Here is an 18078-nt window from a genome sequence, read left to right on the forward strand (position 1 = left end):
AAGGGACTCAAAATTTCTAGAGAGCGAGTAAAGATCTGTCTATACTAAGGGAGCCAGGCCTATGCCAGAGAGGAGGATTCCCCAACCTCATACGTCAAGGATCAGAAAATGAGCCAGCAGTTGACGGACAGGACGAGGTTTATTGGGGTTCTGGAGACACTGAGGAGTGGGATAAGGTTGAAGCTCATGGGGGAGGGGAGAGGGAGACCCCTAAGAGTCCCCCTTCCCCTTGGGATTGGGAAGGACACAGAGACAGACAAACGGACAGAGATGGAGAGACTGACAGGTGCTACAGCAGAGCAGGGGGGCAGCCCCAATGCCCAGCCCCTCCCCACTCAGACAAGTTCACAGGGTAGGGAGCAACATGGACCGGTCCACTCTACAGGAAGGGGAGGAGTGACTGCCTGATTCTGTCTAAGGAGGGTGGGGCGCTGGACACCACCTGGACCAGTCCATTCCAAGTGGACGGGGGTATATGTATCTAGACCAGTCATTCTACTGGGCAGGGAGACTTGGGGCCAGCCTATTCTAGTGTTTGGGGGCGGGTAGGATCCTTAGGGCCGACCCATTCCGCAGTAGGAGGAGACCTAATTTGAGGGGAGAGGGGTCAGGGAGCATCTACCCTGGTCCTCTTTCGGCATAGGGAATGAAATGGGGGAAGGCAGGTTCCGGCAGTATCCATTTTCTGGGGGCACTGTCGCAGTGACTCTGGTGGGTAGCATTTGCTGGGGAGGGATCCAGGAAAATTTCAGGATATTGCCCTTCCACATTCTCCAGATCAAGGTCGTTGGGAATGATGGCTCTCAGGGAGTAGGGTGGTCTTCCCTTCAGGGTGCCCATTTTTTGTTAATAGGGCCTTCAAGATGATAGGGTGCTTGTGGGTGCAGTTCTCATTCCCAGGTTCCACCAGCCTGGGGACCTGTTGATTTGGAGGGTGCCCTGCTTCATATCCCAGGGGCCTCAAGCTCAGGAGTCTCTCCGTAGCTTTGGGGACCCCCAACTCATGTTCTGGGACTCCCTTGCTAAGGAGTCCCTTGGTTTATTTGCAGTCCCCATGTGTGTCCCATTCCCCCTAACTCAGGGGCCTGTGTCGGTATTGGTGGTCCCATCTCTTCAGCCGGGGTCGCCTTGGCTCAGGGCCCGTGCCTGGATTTGGGAGGTCCCCTGGCCCGGGCCCTGAGCTCGGTGCCTGGGGATGGGTAGGTCGAGGCCAAGCGGCCGTTTCAGTCCATGCCTCGGTGCAGCTTCAGGTGGCGCGAAAGGTTGCTGAGCGTGATAAAGCCCTTCCCGCAGATGTGGCAAGGGAAGGGCCGCTCAGTGCCGTGCAGTAGCCGATGGCGCTTGAGGTAGCACTCGTGGCGGAAGAACTTGCCGCACTCGAGGCACGGGAATGGCTTCTCACCGGTGTGCACAAGCACGTGCCGCTCCAGGTCGCGTGGCGAGCGGAACAGCTTCTCGCACTCGGAGCAGCCGAAGATCTTCTTGCCACGGCCGGAGCCCGACGCGGGTTCCCCGGACGCCGGCTCCCTCTCTGGGGCCACTGCGGCCGCCATCACAGCCTCCTCACCACCGCCCTCACCGTGGCTGGCGCGCCGATGCTCCTCCAGGGCCGCCAGGGCCGCATACAACGCCCCGCAGTGGCCGCAGCCATAGGTGGCAGGGCCTGAGTGCGCCTCCAGGTGGCTGGCAAGGGCCCCGGCCGATGCGAAGAAAGTCCCGCAGTCGCACTGGTACAGTGTGTCTTCCGAAGGCTCGGTAGCCGCCGGGGGCGCAGGGGCCTCACCACCACCCTCGGGGAGCAGTGCCCCCAGCTCGGGCACACTGCCCCCCGCGGGTCCCAGGGGCAGGACGTCGTCCCAGGCCGGGGGCGCATCACCCACCTCTGGGGCACCCTGCTCGCTGGCAGCCTCTGGCTCCACCACAGCCCCCGCGGCCCAGGCCTGGGCCGACGGGGGCGCACCAGGGCCCTGTAGGTCGTGTGTCAGCTTGTGCCGCTCGAGTAGCGCCGGCGCGTTGAAGTCACGCTCGCATCGAGGGCATTTGAAGGGCTTCACATCAGTGTGTGCGGCCCAGTGGGCGGCCAGCTCGCGGCCATGGTCGAAGCGCCGCGCACAAGCCCCACAAGCAAATGGAGGCAGTGAGGCCGCAGCTGCGGCCGCTGCCTCCTCAGCCAGCCCCCAGCTGACCGGGCCTGCACCTGCGCCCTCCGGGCCCTCGCCACCACTCCCTGCCGCACCCCCACACGCCGAGCAGGGCCCCACGTTGCAGCAGACAGAGCAGGGTGCGCTCAGGCCAGGCAGGCTAGGGCCGGCCTGCAGAGGGGATGGGAGCACCCCCCGGTGCTGGCGCTTGAGGTGACGACCCAGGCTGGAGCGTGAAGAAAAACGGAGCTCGCAGACCAGGCAGCAGTAGGGCTTCTCACCAGTGTGGACGACCTAGGAAAGAGGGAGGAAAAGGAGGCTGTCAGGGTGAATGGCCCAGCCTACAAGACAGATGTCTGGACTCCAGAGGGATGGGGCCCTAACTTCTTGTTACAGCCTACAAGACTGTGTTCTATCTGGCTCCAACCTTTTTTTTTTTTTTTTTTTTTAGATTTCGTTGTTGTTGCTGTTGTAAACAAATATATATACACATATAACCCAACATTTACCAGTTCAACATTTTTTCAGTCCAATCTTCTCACTCTGGCTCTCTCCTTTGAGCCACACTGGCATTCTTTCAGTTCTCAAAAAGGGCAAGTCTCTTCCAGCCTCAGAACTTTTGCACATGTTGTTCCCTCAAGCCCAGAAACTCCTCCACTCGCTGTCCAAGTCTTAATTCATTGTCACTCACTAGGACAGCATTAAGTAATTGGACTCTGGGAATGGATAGACTTGGGTTCAAATCCCAGCTCCGCTTTCTGCTCGCCATGAAACCCTGGGCAAGTAACTTCCCATTTCTGGGCCTCTGTTTTTCTCCTCTGTAAAATGGGTACAGTAAATAAAATGGGTCATCTCACAGAGGTGCTGTGAAAGGCTGAGATCATCACAAAATAATTGCTCGAGTCATAACCCAAAAAAACCCATTGCTGTGAAGTCGATTCCGACTTATAGCGACTCTATAGGACAGAGTAGAACTGCCCCATAGGGTTTCCAAGACCATAATCTTTACAGAAGCAGACTGCCACATCTTTCTCCCTTGGAGTGACTGGTGGGTTTGAATTGCTGACCTTTTGGTTAGCAACCAAGCACTTAACTGTGTCACCAGGGCTCCTTGCAATTGAGGAACTGAGTTTTAAATTTTATTTAATTAATTTAAATTGCCATCTGTGGCTAATGACTCCCATATTAAACAGCACACATCTAGAGGGTCAGAGAAGCCAGCCCTGGGAGGGGGCATCTTCCGCCCCACAAGCACAGGCTGCATAAGCTTCAGTTACTGAGGGGCCGAGGTCATAGTCCTCAGGTGCATCAGGGCAGGAGAAGGGATTCTGCACCAAATCACAAATACAGATGTATGGCCCCCACTTACAGATACAGGGAATCACAATCTCCTGGGTGGGAGTCTAGGAATCTGTATTTTTTTCTGAGGCACAGCCAGGCTTGTCAACGGAGCAAGCCTGTGCCTTCCAGAGGTCTCTACTGGTATTTGCCCTTGTGGTTTATTTGTTATTGTTGTTTGGTGCCATTTAGTTGACTCTGACTCATAGCGACTCTATGTAACAGAGTAGAACTGCCCGATAGGGTTTTCTTGGCTATACTCTCTGCTTCCATAGAGAAGCAGAGCTGCTGGGTGGGTTTGAACTACCAACCCTTCGGTTAGCAGCCAAGCACTTACCTGTTGTGACACAAATGCCCCTTGTGGTTTATTTAAGACTCCTTAAATGGCAGAGTGAGATTTTATTTGAGTGTAGGAGTCCTATCAATTGGTAATGGCTGCCTGGAGAGCTGTGGGAAGGACTGTGAGGCTCAATGAGAAAGAGTGCAGTGATTCATTGGTAATGTCTACCGGGGGCATGGACCTGTAGATTCAGCAGGGAGTCCTACTCATTTGCCATCCTAGCTCTGTTTTGTTGTTAGGTGCCACTGGGTTGGTTCCGACTCATAGAGACCCTATGTACAATAGAACAAAACATTGCCTCATCCTGCACCATCCTCACAATCGTTGCTGTGTTTGAGCCCATTGTTGCAGCCACTGCATCAATCCATCTTGTTGAAGGTCTTCCTCTTTTTCACTGACCCTCTGTTTTACCAAGCATGATGTCCTTCTCCAGGGACTGGTCCCTCCTGATAACATGTCCAAAGTACATAAGACAAACTCTCGCCATCCTTGCTTCTAAGGAGCAACTCTATCCTGGCTCTAGATAAGAGTTAATTTACTGTAGTATAGCCCAAGAGCAGTGAACCCCATCATTTATTCTCTCTCCATCTAACTTTCTAACACAAGGTCATGCTGACCTCAGGGCCTTTGTACATGCTGTACTCCCTGCCTGGAGTGTTCTTTCCAATGGCAGCCTCCTCTCTTATTCTCTAAGCCTCTGTTTATCTGTCAGCTCTTCAGAAAACCTGCCCTAAATCTAGGCCTCCAGCTCACCACATTTCATCACACCTATCCTCTCTCCTCAGAACTTACGGCTCATGTCACACTTAGTAACTACATCTAGAAGTCCCTGGGTGGTGCGAACGATTAATGTGCTCGGCTGCAAACTGAAAGGTTGGCGGTTTGAGCCCACCCAGAGGTGTCTCAGAAGAAAGACATGGCGATCTACTTCTTAAAAATCAGCCAGAAAATCCTATGGCATTATGCTCTTTTAAGATCTATCTTTGTGGAATTAAACTGACAACAGCAACTTGAAAGATTAGATAGGAACCTTAGCAGACAGTGAGTTTATGTTACTAGTGGAGGAACAACTCAGAAAAAAGAGGGTGAGAATGGTTGCACGACTCAAAGAATGTAATTGATGTCACTGAAATGTACATGCAGAAACTCGAATTGGTGTATGTTTAGCTGTGTATATTCTCAACAACAAAAATAAAATAAATTATTTAAAAAAACAAAAACCCTAAAGAGCACAGTTCTACTCTGACACACATGGGGTTACCATAAGTCAGAGGTGACTGGATGGCAACTGGGGAACTACATCTAACTTGTGTGTCATCTGTCTCCCCATCAAATAAAAACCAAAACCAAACCAGTTGGCCTTGGGTTGATTCCAACTCATGGCAACTCTGTGTGTGTCCGAGTAGAACTGTGCTCCGTAGGGTTTTCAATGGCTGATTTTTCAGAAGTAGATCACCAGGCCTTTCTTCCAAGGCAACTCTGGGTAGATCTGAACTGCCAACTTTTCATTTAGTAGCCAAGCACCTAACCATTTGCACCACTCAGGGACTATCCCACCAAATAAGAACTGGGAAAATAGGGATCGTATTGGTTTTTCTCACTGCCGTATTTCCAGTACCTGGCACATAGTAGGTGTTAGAAGCCCTGTGCCCTCCAGCCTTCTCCCGTGACACACTGCCCCTTGTTTTCTGTGCTCTGGCCACACTGGCCCTCCTCCAGCTCCTCAAAAGCTGGCCTCGCTTCTTGAAAGTGCATGTCCCATTCCCGAGCCCTGGACAGCTCATTCCCGCCCCCATCATTTCTCTTCCTGATGAATGCCTTTTTGTTCTTCGGGGCAGTTCATCACCACCTCTTTCTCTGGCAAACCATCCCTGGCCCTATCCCTCACACCAATTACTTCAGCCATCTCTTGTATTGACCTCAAAGTACTGTTACCCGCTGTCCTCACGTTTCTGTTGCAATTTAACATTTATTAACCTTACTGTCCAGTGAACATCTCCCCCACTAGACTGGTGGCTCTGGGAGACCACCAAATGGGTGGACTATGTCTGTTTTTGTTGTAGTTGTTAGTTGCCATCAAGTCATCTCTGACTCATGGTGAAGCCATGTGTGCAGGGTAGAACTGCTCCATTGAGTTTTCAAGGCTGTGACCTCGTGCAAGCAGATCGCCAGGCCTGTCTTCCCAGGTATCTTCTGCTGGTGGTTTTGAACCACTGACCTTTCGGTTAGCAGTTGAGTGCTTTAACCACTGCACCACCAGGGCTCCTCAGAATACCAAAAACCAAACCTACTGCCATTGAGTCAATTCTGACTTATAGCAACCCTATGGGACTGAGTTCAACTGCCCCATAGGGTTTCCAAGGAGCGGCTGATGGATTTGAAATGCAAACCTGTTGGTTAGCAGCCGAGCTCTTAACCACTGCACCACCAGAGCTGCAAAGTAGCCCTTAGCTCTCCCCTAGTCACTCCAAGACATCGAACTGTCTTATTTCCTTCCCAGCTCTTCTTCCTTTCCAGAATATTCTCACCTATGTATTGTATCCTTGTTTATCATCTACATGTCTACTGACTTCCTCCACTGAAGTGTAAGCTTTATGAAGGCATGGACTTTATTATTTTTACATTGACAACCCTACTGGACACAGGGTTATCAGTTGCCATTGAGTCGATTTCGAGACACGGCAACCCCCTGTGTGCAGAGTATAATTGCACTCCACAGGGTTTCCAAGGCTGTGACCTTTTGGAAGTAGATTGCCAGGCCTTTCTTCCAAGGTGCCTCTGGGTGTATTCGAACTGCCAACCTTTTGGTTAGTAGCCCAGCGCTTAACCATTTGCGCCACCCAAGGACTCCTGGGCACAGGGTGTTGCTGTTGTTGAGTGCCGTCTAGTCGATTCTGATCTTTAGCAACTGCATGTGACAGAACAGAACTGCCCCACAGGGTTTTCTTGGCTGTAATCTTTACAGAAACAGATTGCCAATTCTTTCTCCCGTAGAGCTGCTAGGTGGGTTCGACCTGTCAACATTTTGGTTAGCAGCCCAGCGCTTAACTGTTGTGCCACCAAGGCTCCTTAGAGCACAGGGTAGGCATTCAAGAAATAATAGTTGAGTAAAGGAACGAACTGTGAGATTATGTGATAAATCTACTTAAAAAACAGTAAGGAAATGATAAACAAAATTGAAGCTACTGGGGTTCTTGGGGGTACTGGCAGGGGTGGGTGGGAGAGGGGAGGAATATATAACTGGAGCTAATTTACTATGGTGGAGAACCTGGGAGGCACAAATGGTTAATCGTTGCATAACTAACCAAAAGGTTGGCAGTTCAAATCTACCTAGAGCCACCTCGGAAGAAAGGCCTAGCAATCTGCTTCCAAAAGATCACAGCCTTGAAAATCTTATGGAGCACAGTTTTACTCTGCACACATGGGGTGACCATGAGTCGGAACCGACTTGTCGGCCACTAACAAAAACAACTTACTATGAACGTTCTAGTTCTTGTGTTAGGTGGTGGCTGAAAGGGAAACACCTTAAGCTTTGACTTAAGGGTGCTTTGGTGGGGAAGAAGGGACTTTACAAAGGGAAGAGGGGGGTGAGTGGGCCTGTGGCCAGCTGCTTTTTTCCCAGATGGAAGTGGGGAGACCTGGGAGACCTGGAGGACTCACCTGGTGGTGTAGCAGGCCCGTGGAGTCTCGGAAGCCCTTGGGGCAGGCGGAGCAACGGTAGGGCCGCTCGCCAGTGTGCGAGCGCAGGTGGTTAGCCAGGTTGAAGCTGTGCTTGAAGCCCTTGCCGCAGCGCGGACAGGCATGGGGTTTGAGTGCTGTGTGCCGTGCGAAGTGGCGCCGCAGGTCCGAGCGGTAGCGGAAGCTCTTGCCACACTCGCTGCAGTGGAACGGGACCCGGGGGGCTGCCGCGGGTGGGGCCGGGGCTGGTGTGGGGGCTGGGGGAAGGGTCGGGGGAGCTGGCAGCGGGGTGTCGTCCATGGCGGTGGGAGGGTGGTAGTGGGTGGGGGCTCTCTCTGGAGTAGGGAGGAGACATGAGGTCAGATCAGGGGTCACTTTCACATCAGCCCTCCCCTCCTGGGCTCCTTGGGCTCACTGACCCATCACCTATACTCTGGGAGACCCTCTCACTTCTCTTCAAGCCAAGCCCTCCTCAAGCCCCTCCCACTCTCCTATAAAGGCTTCTCACTCTTTACTCATCTGCCAATCTTCCTGATCGCACGCCAAACCGTTTCTACTCCAGAGTATGATTTTAAGCCTCTCCTACTCCTTGGGAATGGACTCCCCACTCCTTTCTAAGCCTGTCGTACTCTTGCTTAGGTCCCACCCATATCCCTCAATGCCCCTCTTACTGTTCTCTAAGCATTTGTATTTCTTGCCAAGCACCTTCCCCTCCTAAAGCCCCTCGTACCCCCTAAACGCCTCCCACCCCCACAAAGCCCCTACCACTCCTTAATAAGTCACTCCCACTCCTAGCCGTGCCAACCTACCCTCACTAAGCCCCTCCCATTGCTCTATAAACCCCTCCCATTCCTCGCCAACCCTACCACTAAGCCCCTAAGCCCCTACCACTGCTTGCCAAACCTCTCCCATTCACCAAGCCCCTCCCACTCAACACAAAGCCCCTCCCACTCCTCACTAAGTCTACTTCTCACCAAGTCCCTCTCACTCCTTCCCAAGCCCCTTCTACTCTTCAATAAGCCCCTCCTACTCCTCACTGAAGAAAATTAAAACAAGTCCAGGAGAGCCAAAGTACTGACCTTCAGTATATCCCACCTGAAGAACAGATTTGACGCACTGAACAATAATGACCAAAGACCAGACAAGTTGTGGATGATATGAAGAACATCATACACCAAGAAAGCAAGGGGTCACCAAAAAGACAGGAAAGAAAGAAAAGACCAAAATGGATGTCAGAAGAGACTCTGAAACTTGCTCTTGAATGTAGAGTAGCTAAAGCAAACGGAAGAAATGATGAAGTAAAAGAGCTGAACAGAAGATTTCAAAGGGCATCTCGAGAAGACAAAGTAAAGTATTACAATGAAATGTGCAAAGACGTGGAGTTAGAAAACAAAAAGGGAAGAACAGTTCGTCCTTTCTCAAGTTGAAAGAACTGAAGAAAAAAATTCAAGCTTCGAGCTGCAATACTGAAGGATTCTATGAGCAAAATATTGAATGACGCAGGAAGCATCAAGAGAAGATGGAAGGAATACACAGAGTCACTGTACCAAAAAGAACTGGTCAATGTTCAACCATTTCAGGAGGTAGCATATGATCAAGAACCAATGGTACTGAAGAAGAAGTCCATGTTACACTGAAGGCACTGGCAAAAAACAAGGCCCCAGGAATTGATGGAATACCAATTGAGATGTTTCAACAAATGGATGCAACGCTAGAAGCACTCACTTGTCTGTGCCAAGAAATTTGGAAGACAGCTACCTGGCCAACTGATTGGAAGAGATCCATATTTGTGCCCATTTCAAAGGAAGGTGATTCAACAGAATGCAGAAATTATCGAACAATATCATTAATATCACACACAAGTAAAATTAAAAAATGGTTGCAGCAGTACATCAACAGGGAACTGCCAGAAATTCAAGCCAGATTCAGAAGAGGATGTGGAACAAGGGATATCACTGCTGATGTCAGATGGATCTTGGCTGAAAGCACAGAATATCAGAAAGATGTTTACCTGTGTTTTATTGACTATGGAAAGGCATTCGACTGTGTCGATCATAACAAATTATGGAAAACATTGGGAAGAATGGGAATTCCAGAACACTTAATTGTGCTCAGGAGGAACCTGTACATAGACCAAGAGGCAGTCATTCAAACAGAACAAGGGGATACTGTGTGGTTTAAAATCAGGAAAGGCATGGGTCACGGTTGTATCCTTTCACCATAGTTATTCAATCTGTATGCTGAGCAAATAATCCGAGAAGCTGGACTATATAAAGAAGAATGGGGCATCAGGATTGGAGGAAGACTCATTAACAACCTGCAATATGCAGATGACACAACTTTGCTTGCTAAAAGTGAAAAGGACTTGAAGCACTTATTGATGAAGATCAACGACCACAGCCTTCAGTATGGATTATACCTCAACACAAAAAAAAACAAAAATCCTTATAACTGGACCAATAAGCAACATCATGATAAATGGAGAAAACACTGAAGTTATATAGTATTTCATTTTACTTGCACCCACAATCAACGCCCATGGAAGCAGCAGTCAAGAAATCAAACAACGTCTTGCACTGGGCAAATCTGCTGCAAAAGACCTCTTTAAAGTGTTCAAAAGTAAATATGTCACTTTAAGGACTACAGTGCACCTGACCCAAGCCATGGGATTTTCAGTTGCCTCATACGCAATCAAAAGCTGAACAATGACTAAGGAAGACCTGAGAAGTATTGATGTCTTTGACTTATGGTGTTCGCAAAGAATATTGAATACACCGTGGACTGCCAGAAAAATGAAGAAATCTATCTTGGAAGTAGTACAGCCAGAATGCTTTTAGAAGCAAGACTTCGTCTGACGTACTTTGGACATGTTATCAGGAGGGACCAGCCCCTGGAGAAGGACATCATGCTTAATAAAGTAGAGGGTAAGCTAAAAAGAGGAAGGCCCTCGATGAGATGGATTGACATAGTGGCTACAATAGGCTCAAGGATGTGAGGATGGCACAGGACCAGGCAGTGTTTTGTTCTGTTATAACAGGGTCGCTATTGAGTCGGAACCCACTCAACAGCACCTAACAACAACACTTCTTACCAAGCTTACTATTCCTCACTAAGCACCCCGACTCCTTGCCAAGCCTCTGCAATTCCTTGCCAAGCCCTCCACTCCTCACCAAGCCCTTCATTCCTGACCAAGCCCTTCCCACTCCCCACCAAGCCCCACCTGCTCCTCAATAAGACCTTCCTACTTCTCAGTCAGCCCCTCCCACTCCCCAAGTCCCTCCCACTCTTCTTTGAAGCCGACTACTGATACAGTGGCTTAGACAATGGGCTTAAGCATGACAATGATTGTGAAGATGGTACAGGACCGTGCAGTGTTTCGTTCTGTCGTACATAGGGTCGCTATGAGTCGGAACTGACTTCATGGCACCTAACAACAACTAAGTGAATGAGAGGACAAAGGTTTGAAGGCAAGCACACCTGAGTCATCCTTCCAGCGCCACCAGAACCAGTCCTGTAACCAACAAAAACTCTTTTCCTCTACAAAATGGGAGTAATAGTAGTACCTACCTTACAAAGTGGTAGTGAGGATTAGGCAAAATTGTGGCAATGTGAGTGCTATGTGCTTACTTAGCCCAGTGCATAATACTCAATAAGTAAGCTGTTTTGGTTACTACTATCCTGTAAGTTCCACCATGCTTTTCTAAGTTTATCTGACTTCTTGGAGCCCCTGTCTTCTCCACTAAGACTTGCCTCCAAGAACTCCACCCTCAGATAAGCCTCCTCCTCTCCAAAACGGCTCCACTCAGCAACTCTCACTTTTCTCAGCCCTTCCCCTAATAAGTCCCTTCCTTTCTCCTCTAAACCCCTTTGCCTGCGAGTCAATTCCAACTCACGACAACTCCATGTGCTATAGATTAGAACAGCTCTAAAGGGTTTTCTTGGCTGTAATCTTTACAGAAGCAGATTGCCAAGCTTTTCTTCCCCAGCGCCACCAACCTTTCAGTTAGTAGGCAAACACAAACCACTTATGTCACTCACGGGCTACTTCTCCTCTAACACACTCCAAATTACAACACCTCAGCCCCGCTCCCTCACTATGTTCACCCATCTCTAACCCACACCCCTAGACAAACTAACCCTTTTATTCTAAGCTCCTCCCACTCGAACCCTGAGCCCCACATCCCCACTAAGCATCAATGAGGCTTTTTCTACCCTTCAACCTAGGGATCTCCAATCATTCTTTATAAGCTATGCCCCTTTATAAAACCCACCCCTTTGCCTAAGCTCCTCCCATATTTTACTCACAGCCCAGCTACCTCCAAAGAGTCCCGCCCATTTTCGACCTAAGCCACGCCCCCATCAGGCTGTTCCCAGTCCTTGCTCCTCCCCAACCTTTACTAAGCCCCGCCTCCAACCACACCCAGCAGCCTGCGGTGCTACCCTCCCGCTCAAGTCCGCTCCAGGCCCCAAGCCCCGAGAACTGGCCTTTTGTGCCTCTCCCCCGTCCCTAAAACGTGCGGGCCTCGGGCGCCCGGAGCGGGGAAAGGTCAGGCGGGATCCGGGGCCAGGCGAGTCCACTTCACTCATACGGAGGGGGGGCTCTGGAGACTTGGAGCGGCCCCGGGAGGCCGGGGAAATCGGTTGGCTTTCCTCTTAAATTACTTACACCTCTCTCTGGGCGCCGACATTTTGGGCAGCGGGGTAGCGTCACTTCCACCCGGGGGGCCTCTCGACTTCCGCCTCGGGCCCCCCTTACTGCCCCTTCCTCCCGCCCTCTTGGCTCCCCCTTCCACACTCCCGCCATTCTCCCTCTTTTCCTTCCCGTTTCCTGCCCTGAAGAAGGTTAGAGAAACCAGATTGGCGCCATCTTGGGTGAGGGCAAAGGAAAAGGGGCGGGGAGACAACGACGCCATACAGACTAAGGGCAGCAACCCTGGCGCACGGCCTTCTTTCCCTCTATGGCGACGCTAACGGGTGCTAACGTAAATGAAGGCAGATATGATTCCCTTGTCCCACCTTCGGACTCCTCCTAGGCAGGCTGTAGACTTCAAGCACGAGAAAGGGGAGACATCGAAGTTCGCCACCTGCGGTTTATAGACAGGAGAAAAAAACCAGGCTCCATCTTGTTCGCTTAGCCCTCGATAGACTTTGACGTCTAACAGGCACCATCTTAACTACGGGCAGTCGGCAGCCATTTTCCTCACTTCTCATACATTGTGTCTTTTTTTGATTGGGTCACCCCACTGGGTGCTTTGTGGGAGAAAAGACATTTCTGTGTGGTAGGGTATGTGATGGTGATGGTGGTGGGGTTGTTTCTCCAACAGAAAACACGAGTGAAAGAAGGGAGGGGCTTGAAACGTCTCCATTCCATTTCGGCCAAATGAGGGAGACTGCTGCGCAGGCGCAATGTGCCTGTACGGACGTGACCAGGCCTTAGGACCTGGCGGCCTCGGCGAGTCCTCTTTGTTCCCTGCAGGCGCGCGGACCCGACGGGGTAGGGGAGGGAGGGGCCGACGGGCGTCCGCTCCGAGGGGCGGGGCCGTCTCCCGCGCGCCGCCGCCGCCGCCGAGGGGCAGGGCCCCCTCACCCCCGCCCCTTCCTACACTCGGGCCCCGTCGCCCCTCGTGCGCGCGCGCGCGCTCACAGGCGAGCCCAGGCGACATGCAAATGAGGTACCCGAGAGGCGGGGGTCCCGGGCGGGGAAGGGGGATGGGAGGGAGGGGCGGCCCAGGGCCGCGCGCTCCTCGCGCGCCCCCCCAGCACTTGTTCCTTCCTGCGCATTCGCCCAGGCGCGCGCGCACACCGACCTCGCGCCCCACGAGTCAGGTTGGCGCGCGCGCGCAGACCCCCTTCCTGGCACCCTCGCCGTCTGCGGTCCGGGCGCCGCTCATTGGCCGCCGCCCCCGCAGGGCCCGCCCCGCGCGCGAGCCTCGCCGCTGGGGGCCAACGGGCACGCGCCTGGGCGGGGGTGGGGGTGTCGGGGGTGTAGAGGGGGCCATTTCTACTCCCTACCTTTCCAAAGACCCGAGTTCTAGTCCAGCCCCCTACTGGAGCTAACTAGGTCATCATGGAAAAGTGGTTGCTCCTCACTGGACCTCAGTTTATGTTAAAAGGGGGATGTAGGTAGCACCTGCAGCCACTCCTCGTAACTGCACCCGTTTGTTTTAATCCCATGCGCTCAATTATGTTTTACTTTAAATCCAGCCCCATCTACCATCACTTTTTTATTATGCACATTCATCGACCCAGGCCCTGAGTGGGTCAGGGGAGTAAGTATTTTCCCGTGATGATGATGATAATCGTGGTGGTGGTATGTTGAGCACTTGCTAGGTGCCAGGCATATATGTCCCTTATTTCATTTGCTTCTCCCAACTACCCTATTAAATATGCCCATTTTAAAGAAGAGGAAACTTTGGCTCAGAAAGCAATTAGTGACCTGTTGAGCCAGATCAACATCTGGGACTGAGGGACCCCACAATGTCCTCTTATCTCCTTGGGCCTGTTTCTTTTCACTGCCTGGGCCATTGGAGTCAGCAAAATCTGGCTCGAGTCTTAGCCCTGCCAGTACTGATAGAGAGAACTTGGGCAACTGCCCTGGCTTTCCTTTGCCTCAGTTTCCCCATTGCAAAATGAGGGTGATGCATTCTTTCTCAGAGGGTTGGTGCGAGGCTTAGCTACTCATGATGATGATAGCAACGGCTAATCTCTCCTAAATAATTCTTGTGTACTGACCACTTTAAGTGTGTTCTCATATTAAGGAGCCGTGGTGGTGCAACGGTTAGAGGCTAAGCTGCCAACCAAAAGATTGGTGGTTTGAACCCACCCAGCAGCTCCTTGAGAGAAAGACATGGCAATCTGTTCTTGTAAAGTTACCCCTTGACATTAAGTTGATTCTGACTCATATCAACCCTATAGGACAGAGTAGAACTGCCGCATAGGGTTTCATAGGCTGTAATCTTTATGGAAGCAGACTGCCGCATCTTTGTCCGGCTGGTGGATTTGAACCGCTGACCTTTCCCTTAGCAGCCAAGTACTTAACCACCGCACCACCAGGGCTCCTCCCGTAAAGATTACAGCCTAGAAAACCCTATGGGGCAATACTTCTCTGTCACAGGGTGTCACTATGAATCGAATATTGACTCAGTGGCACCCAACAACAGCAGTAGCTCCTCATATCATGTCTTGTGTGTATAGGTAGAACGATTAGTCCCATTTTGCAGAAGGCTTAACTGAGGCAGAGGAAGTCACCAACTTGCCCAAGACCACAGAGATAGTAACTGACAGGCTCAGGATTTGAACTTAAGATGTCTGACTCTAGAGCCCAGACTCTTAAACACTCAAATATATTTCCTCATTGATGACTCAGGGTCAAGCATCACTTGGACGAATCCCCTTCTTCCAATCTTGAACCCCTCCCCACTTCTGCCATCAGGAAGGGGGACAAGAACATTTCTGAAGCCTCTATGGCCTGGGATTTCATAGGCTGTTTGTATTGAGGCACCCACTACTGATCTGCACCCTCATTAAACTCTCTATTCTCTCTTGAAGATTTTTTTTTCAACCCAAGCTGATCCTGAACTTCTATATCAAAGGGAGCACTAGGGGGCTATTTAAAGTGGTACCCAATTATTTGGCCATTTTACCCACACCATGGCTAGACTTGTGCATACAGGTGAAATGGCAGCGGTGCCTAGGTCAAAAGACTCCGACAGAGAGCTGGGCTAGGTGTTGGGGCACACAGGGGTAGCCCAGACCCTTCCTGCACTGACACTGCCCCCTCTCTCGTCCTAGCCTGGCTCCAGTGCCCAGACCCAAGTCCCTCACTGCTCAATGGACACCCCCAGCCCAGAACCGTTGCCTTCACCTTTGCCCGAGGAGGAAGAGAAACCTCTGGCCTTACCCTCTGTTCCTGGGGGCCGCCGAGGCCGCCGTCCTGGGGGGGCCACCTCCTCGAAGCCGAAGCTCAAGGCCTCCCTCCCTCGAAAGCGGGGCCGTCCCTCCAGGTCAGGGCAGGAACCCCTGCTGCCCCAGGGGGTGTCGTCCCCGGTGGGCAGTGGTGGGGGCAACGACCTCCTGCTGATCGATGACCAGGGTGTGCCCTACACAGTGTCCGAAGGGTCGGCAGCGGGTGGGCCTGAGGGCACCGGCCCCAAGAAGGCCCCTCACTTCTGCCCCGTCTGCCTGCGGGCCTTCTCCTACCTCTCTGACCTGGAACGCCACAGCATCTCCCACTCAGAGCTGAAGCCCCATGAGTGCAAGGATTGCGGCAAGACCTTCAAGCGGTCCAGCCACCTGCGGCGGCACTGCAACATACATGCCGGCCTTCGGCCTTACCGCTGCCCGCTCTGCCCCCGCCGCTTCCGCGAGGCGGGCGAGCTGGCCCACCACCACCGCGTCCACTCTGGGGAGCGCCCCTACCAGTGCCCCATCTGCCGGCTGCGCTTCACCGAGGCCAACACGCTGCGGCGCCATGCCAAGCGCAAGCACCCCGAAGCCCTGGGGGAACCCCTGTGTCCCCCGGACCCCGGGCCTGAGCTGCCGTGGGACGACGAGAGCATCCCGGCCACGGCGGGGGCAGATGAAGAGGGGCCGGAGGAGAAAGAGCCAGCCTGACTCGCAGCCCTGGCCCCCCCTCCCCAGGCCAAGTTTAGAGCTGGTGCTGGGCCTGGGCAGGGGGGCGGGGACACCTTCATTTCTAATGGTCTTCCTGCTGTGGGAGGGTGGGGACTTACACTTGTGGGTCCTGCTGCCTTTTGCCACACACCCCCAGACTGACAGGCCCCTGAAGGAAGGGGACTCCGAAATAAATCTCTGCCAGCCGGCTTCCTGTGTGTGCTCAGTGATGGTGCGGGGCTGACCCTTCTCCTCCCTTCAAACTTCCCTCCACGTGGACACCGCCTAGATGTGAGGATGTGGAGTTTGTAAGAACCATGTCAGGTGCCTCATTAATGCGGCGCTAAAGAGTGGCTTGGGGGAAACCTCTGCGTCCCTCATTTACATCAGACCCTAAGGCACTCCCAGTAAATATGCATTGTAATTACGTGAAACATTGAGTCTTTGGTTCTCGCACTCCAGCCAGAGTCCAGGAAATTCTGCAGCTATTACTTGTCCCCAGTCTCCTAGTCCTAGGGACCCACTGTTTGGGGAAGGAAAACCTGAGTGGAGGGTTATGACCGGATAGACAACTTTGATAGGGTTTACAGAGATAAGGATGTGGCTTGGAGGAAGGGCGGAGCTAAGGAAGCAGGAGGCAGGGCTGAGACCGAGGGGCCTGGCTTATTGGATAGTAAAGTGAGAACTATGGGTGGAGCTTAGAAGAAGGAGCTGAGAACTGGGGTGGGGCTTTAGGGAGTTTAGGGGTGGAGGGGAAATAAGAGGGGTGATTAAGACAGACGAAGGATCCCAGGTGGTGCAGTGGTTAAGTACTCAGCTTCTAACCAAAAGGTCCTCAGTTCAAACCCATCAGCCATTCTGTGGGAAAAACACTAGTCAAGCAGTGGTTCTCAAAATTTATTATATATAAGAACCACCTGGGATCTTGTTAAAATGTAGATTCTGATTCAGTATATCTGTAGTGTAAATGCAAATTTTCAGCAGGGGTTCGAGCTGGAATGAACCGGTTTGAAGCCCTGGTTGAGAGCAGATTTTAGGAGAAGTGGGACTTAATTGTTAGGAGGGGGTCCCAGGGGTGGCATGACTGTTATTCAGGCTAGGGGGAGAGAAAGATGTCTGAGTTCTCAAAGGGAAGTCCCTGAGAGGGGGTAGGGGCTGATAGGACTGGGCTTGGCTGCTTGGGGTGGAGCGAGTTAGGAGTGAAGCTTCTAGTATACATGCGAGGGGTAGGGCTTACGGTGTATTGAAAACACAGATGACTAGACAACCCCCCAGGTTTCTGATTCAGTAGATTTGGGGAAGAGGCTCAAGAATTTGTAATTCTAACGAGTTTCCAGGGGATGTTGCTACTGATGTTGCTGGTCCCCCAACCATACCCCGACAACCACTGACTTAAGGGAATCCATTAGCGGTGTGAGGCAGAGCTATCGCACAAAAGTTAAGTGCACGGTGGAGCTTAAACGCTATGGGGTGGGGGTGGGGCTTAAACACAGGGGCGTGGTTCCACGTAAGAAACGTTGAGAGGCGGGGCTTAAGAAAAAGTGGAGGGGGCTAGGCGCAGCGCTTAGAAGAGAAAATGGAGTTCCACAGGGGAGGGGCTTGGATCTTAGATGAAAAAAGAACAGAGGAATTTAGTGGGGATGGGGCGAGGAGGACAGGCTTCGAGGCAGTGGGCGGGCTTGTAATGAGCTCTGGGGTGGGCGTGGTCCCGAGCGGGGGTTGAGGCTTAAGTGTTAGACGTGATGCGAGGGGTGTGGCTTAACCGGATATCCGGAGCATGTGGGCGGTGCCCTAAGGAAGAGGAGGAAAGCGCAGGCGCACCTTGCTGTGCTCGCCCACCGGAAGCGGTCTAGGTTTTCCCTTGCCCGCGTCCCCGAGCCAGTGCGCAGGCGCCCTTCACCCTTCCTCGCCGCCGCCGCCGCCGCCTCCTCTTTCCGCTCCTCCACGCCGGCGCCTCGGGGGCGGGTG

The 18078-nt window shown here is 52.3% G+C and overlaps 2 protein-coding genes across 2 annotated transcripts; one reads left to right on the top strand and one right to left on the bottom strand.

The window, feature by feature from the left end:
• Positions 1-777: 777 nt before the first annotated feature.
• Positions 778-7797, bottom strand: FIZ1 (FLT3 interacting zinc finger 1). The gene is made up of 2 exons (XM_004381771.2): positions 7480-7797; positions 778-2435 (listed from the first exon to the last, which is right to left on the bottom strand). The coding sequence occupies exons 1-2, from the start codon at positions 7795-7797 to the stop codon at positions 1224-1226; spliced, it is 1530 nt and encodes a 509-aa protein (XP_004381828.1). The 3' UTR covers positions 778-1223.
• Positions 7798-13059: 5262 nt separating this feature from the next.
• On the top strand, positions 13060-16381 carry ZNF524 (zinc finger protein 524). Its single transcript, XM_004381908.2, has 2 exons — positions 13060-13169; positions 15289-16381. The coding sequence occupies exon 2, from the start codon at positions 15328-15330 to the stop codon at positions 16108-16110; it is 783 nt and encodes a 260-aa protein (XP_004381965.1). The 5' UTR covers positions 13060-13169; positions 15289-15327; the 3' UTR covers positions 16111-16381.
• Positions 16382-18078: the final 1697 nt, after the last annotated feature.

Source organism: Trichechus manatus, unplaced genomic scaffold, assembly GCF_000243295.1.
Source record: "Trichechus manatus latirostris isolate Lorelei unplaced genomic scaffold, TriManLat1.0 scaffold00087, whole genome shotgun sequence".
Classification (NCBI taxonomy): Eukaryota; Metazoa; Chordata; class Mammalia; order Sirenia; family Trichechidae; genus Trichechus; species Trichechus manatus.

What these genes read in the sequence shown, in the direction of transcription:
- ZNF524 (XM_004381908.2), top strand. Translation starts at nt 15,328, where the DNA reads ATGGACACCCCCAGCCCAGAACCGTTGCCTTCACCTTTGCCCGAGGAG.
- FIZ1 (XM_004381771.2), bottom strand. Translation starts at nt 7,797, where the DNA reads ATGGACGACACCCCGCTGCCAGCTCCCCCGACCCTTCCCCCAGCCCCC. An exon ending in CGGGCCTGCTACACCACCAG is followed by an intron (nt 2,436 to 7,479) that starts GTGAGTCCTCCA and finishes CCTCTTTCCTAG; the next exon opens with GTCGTCCACACTGGTGAGAA.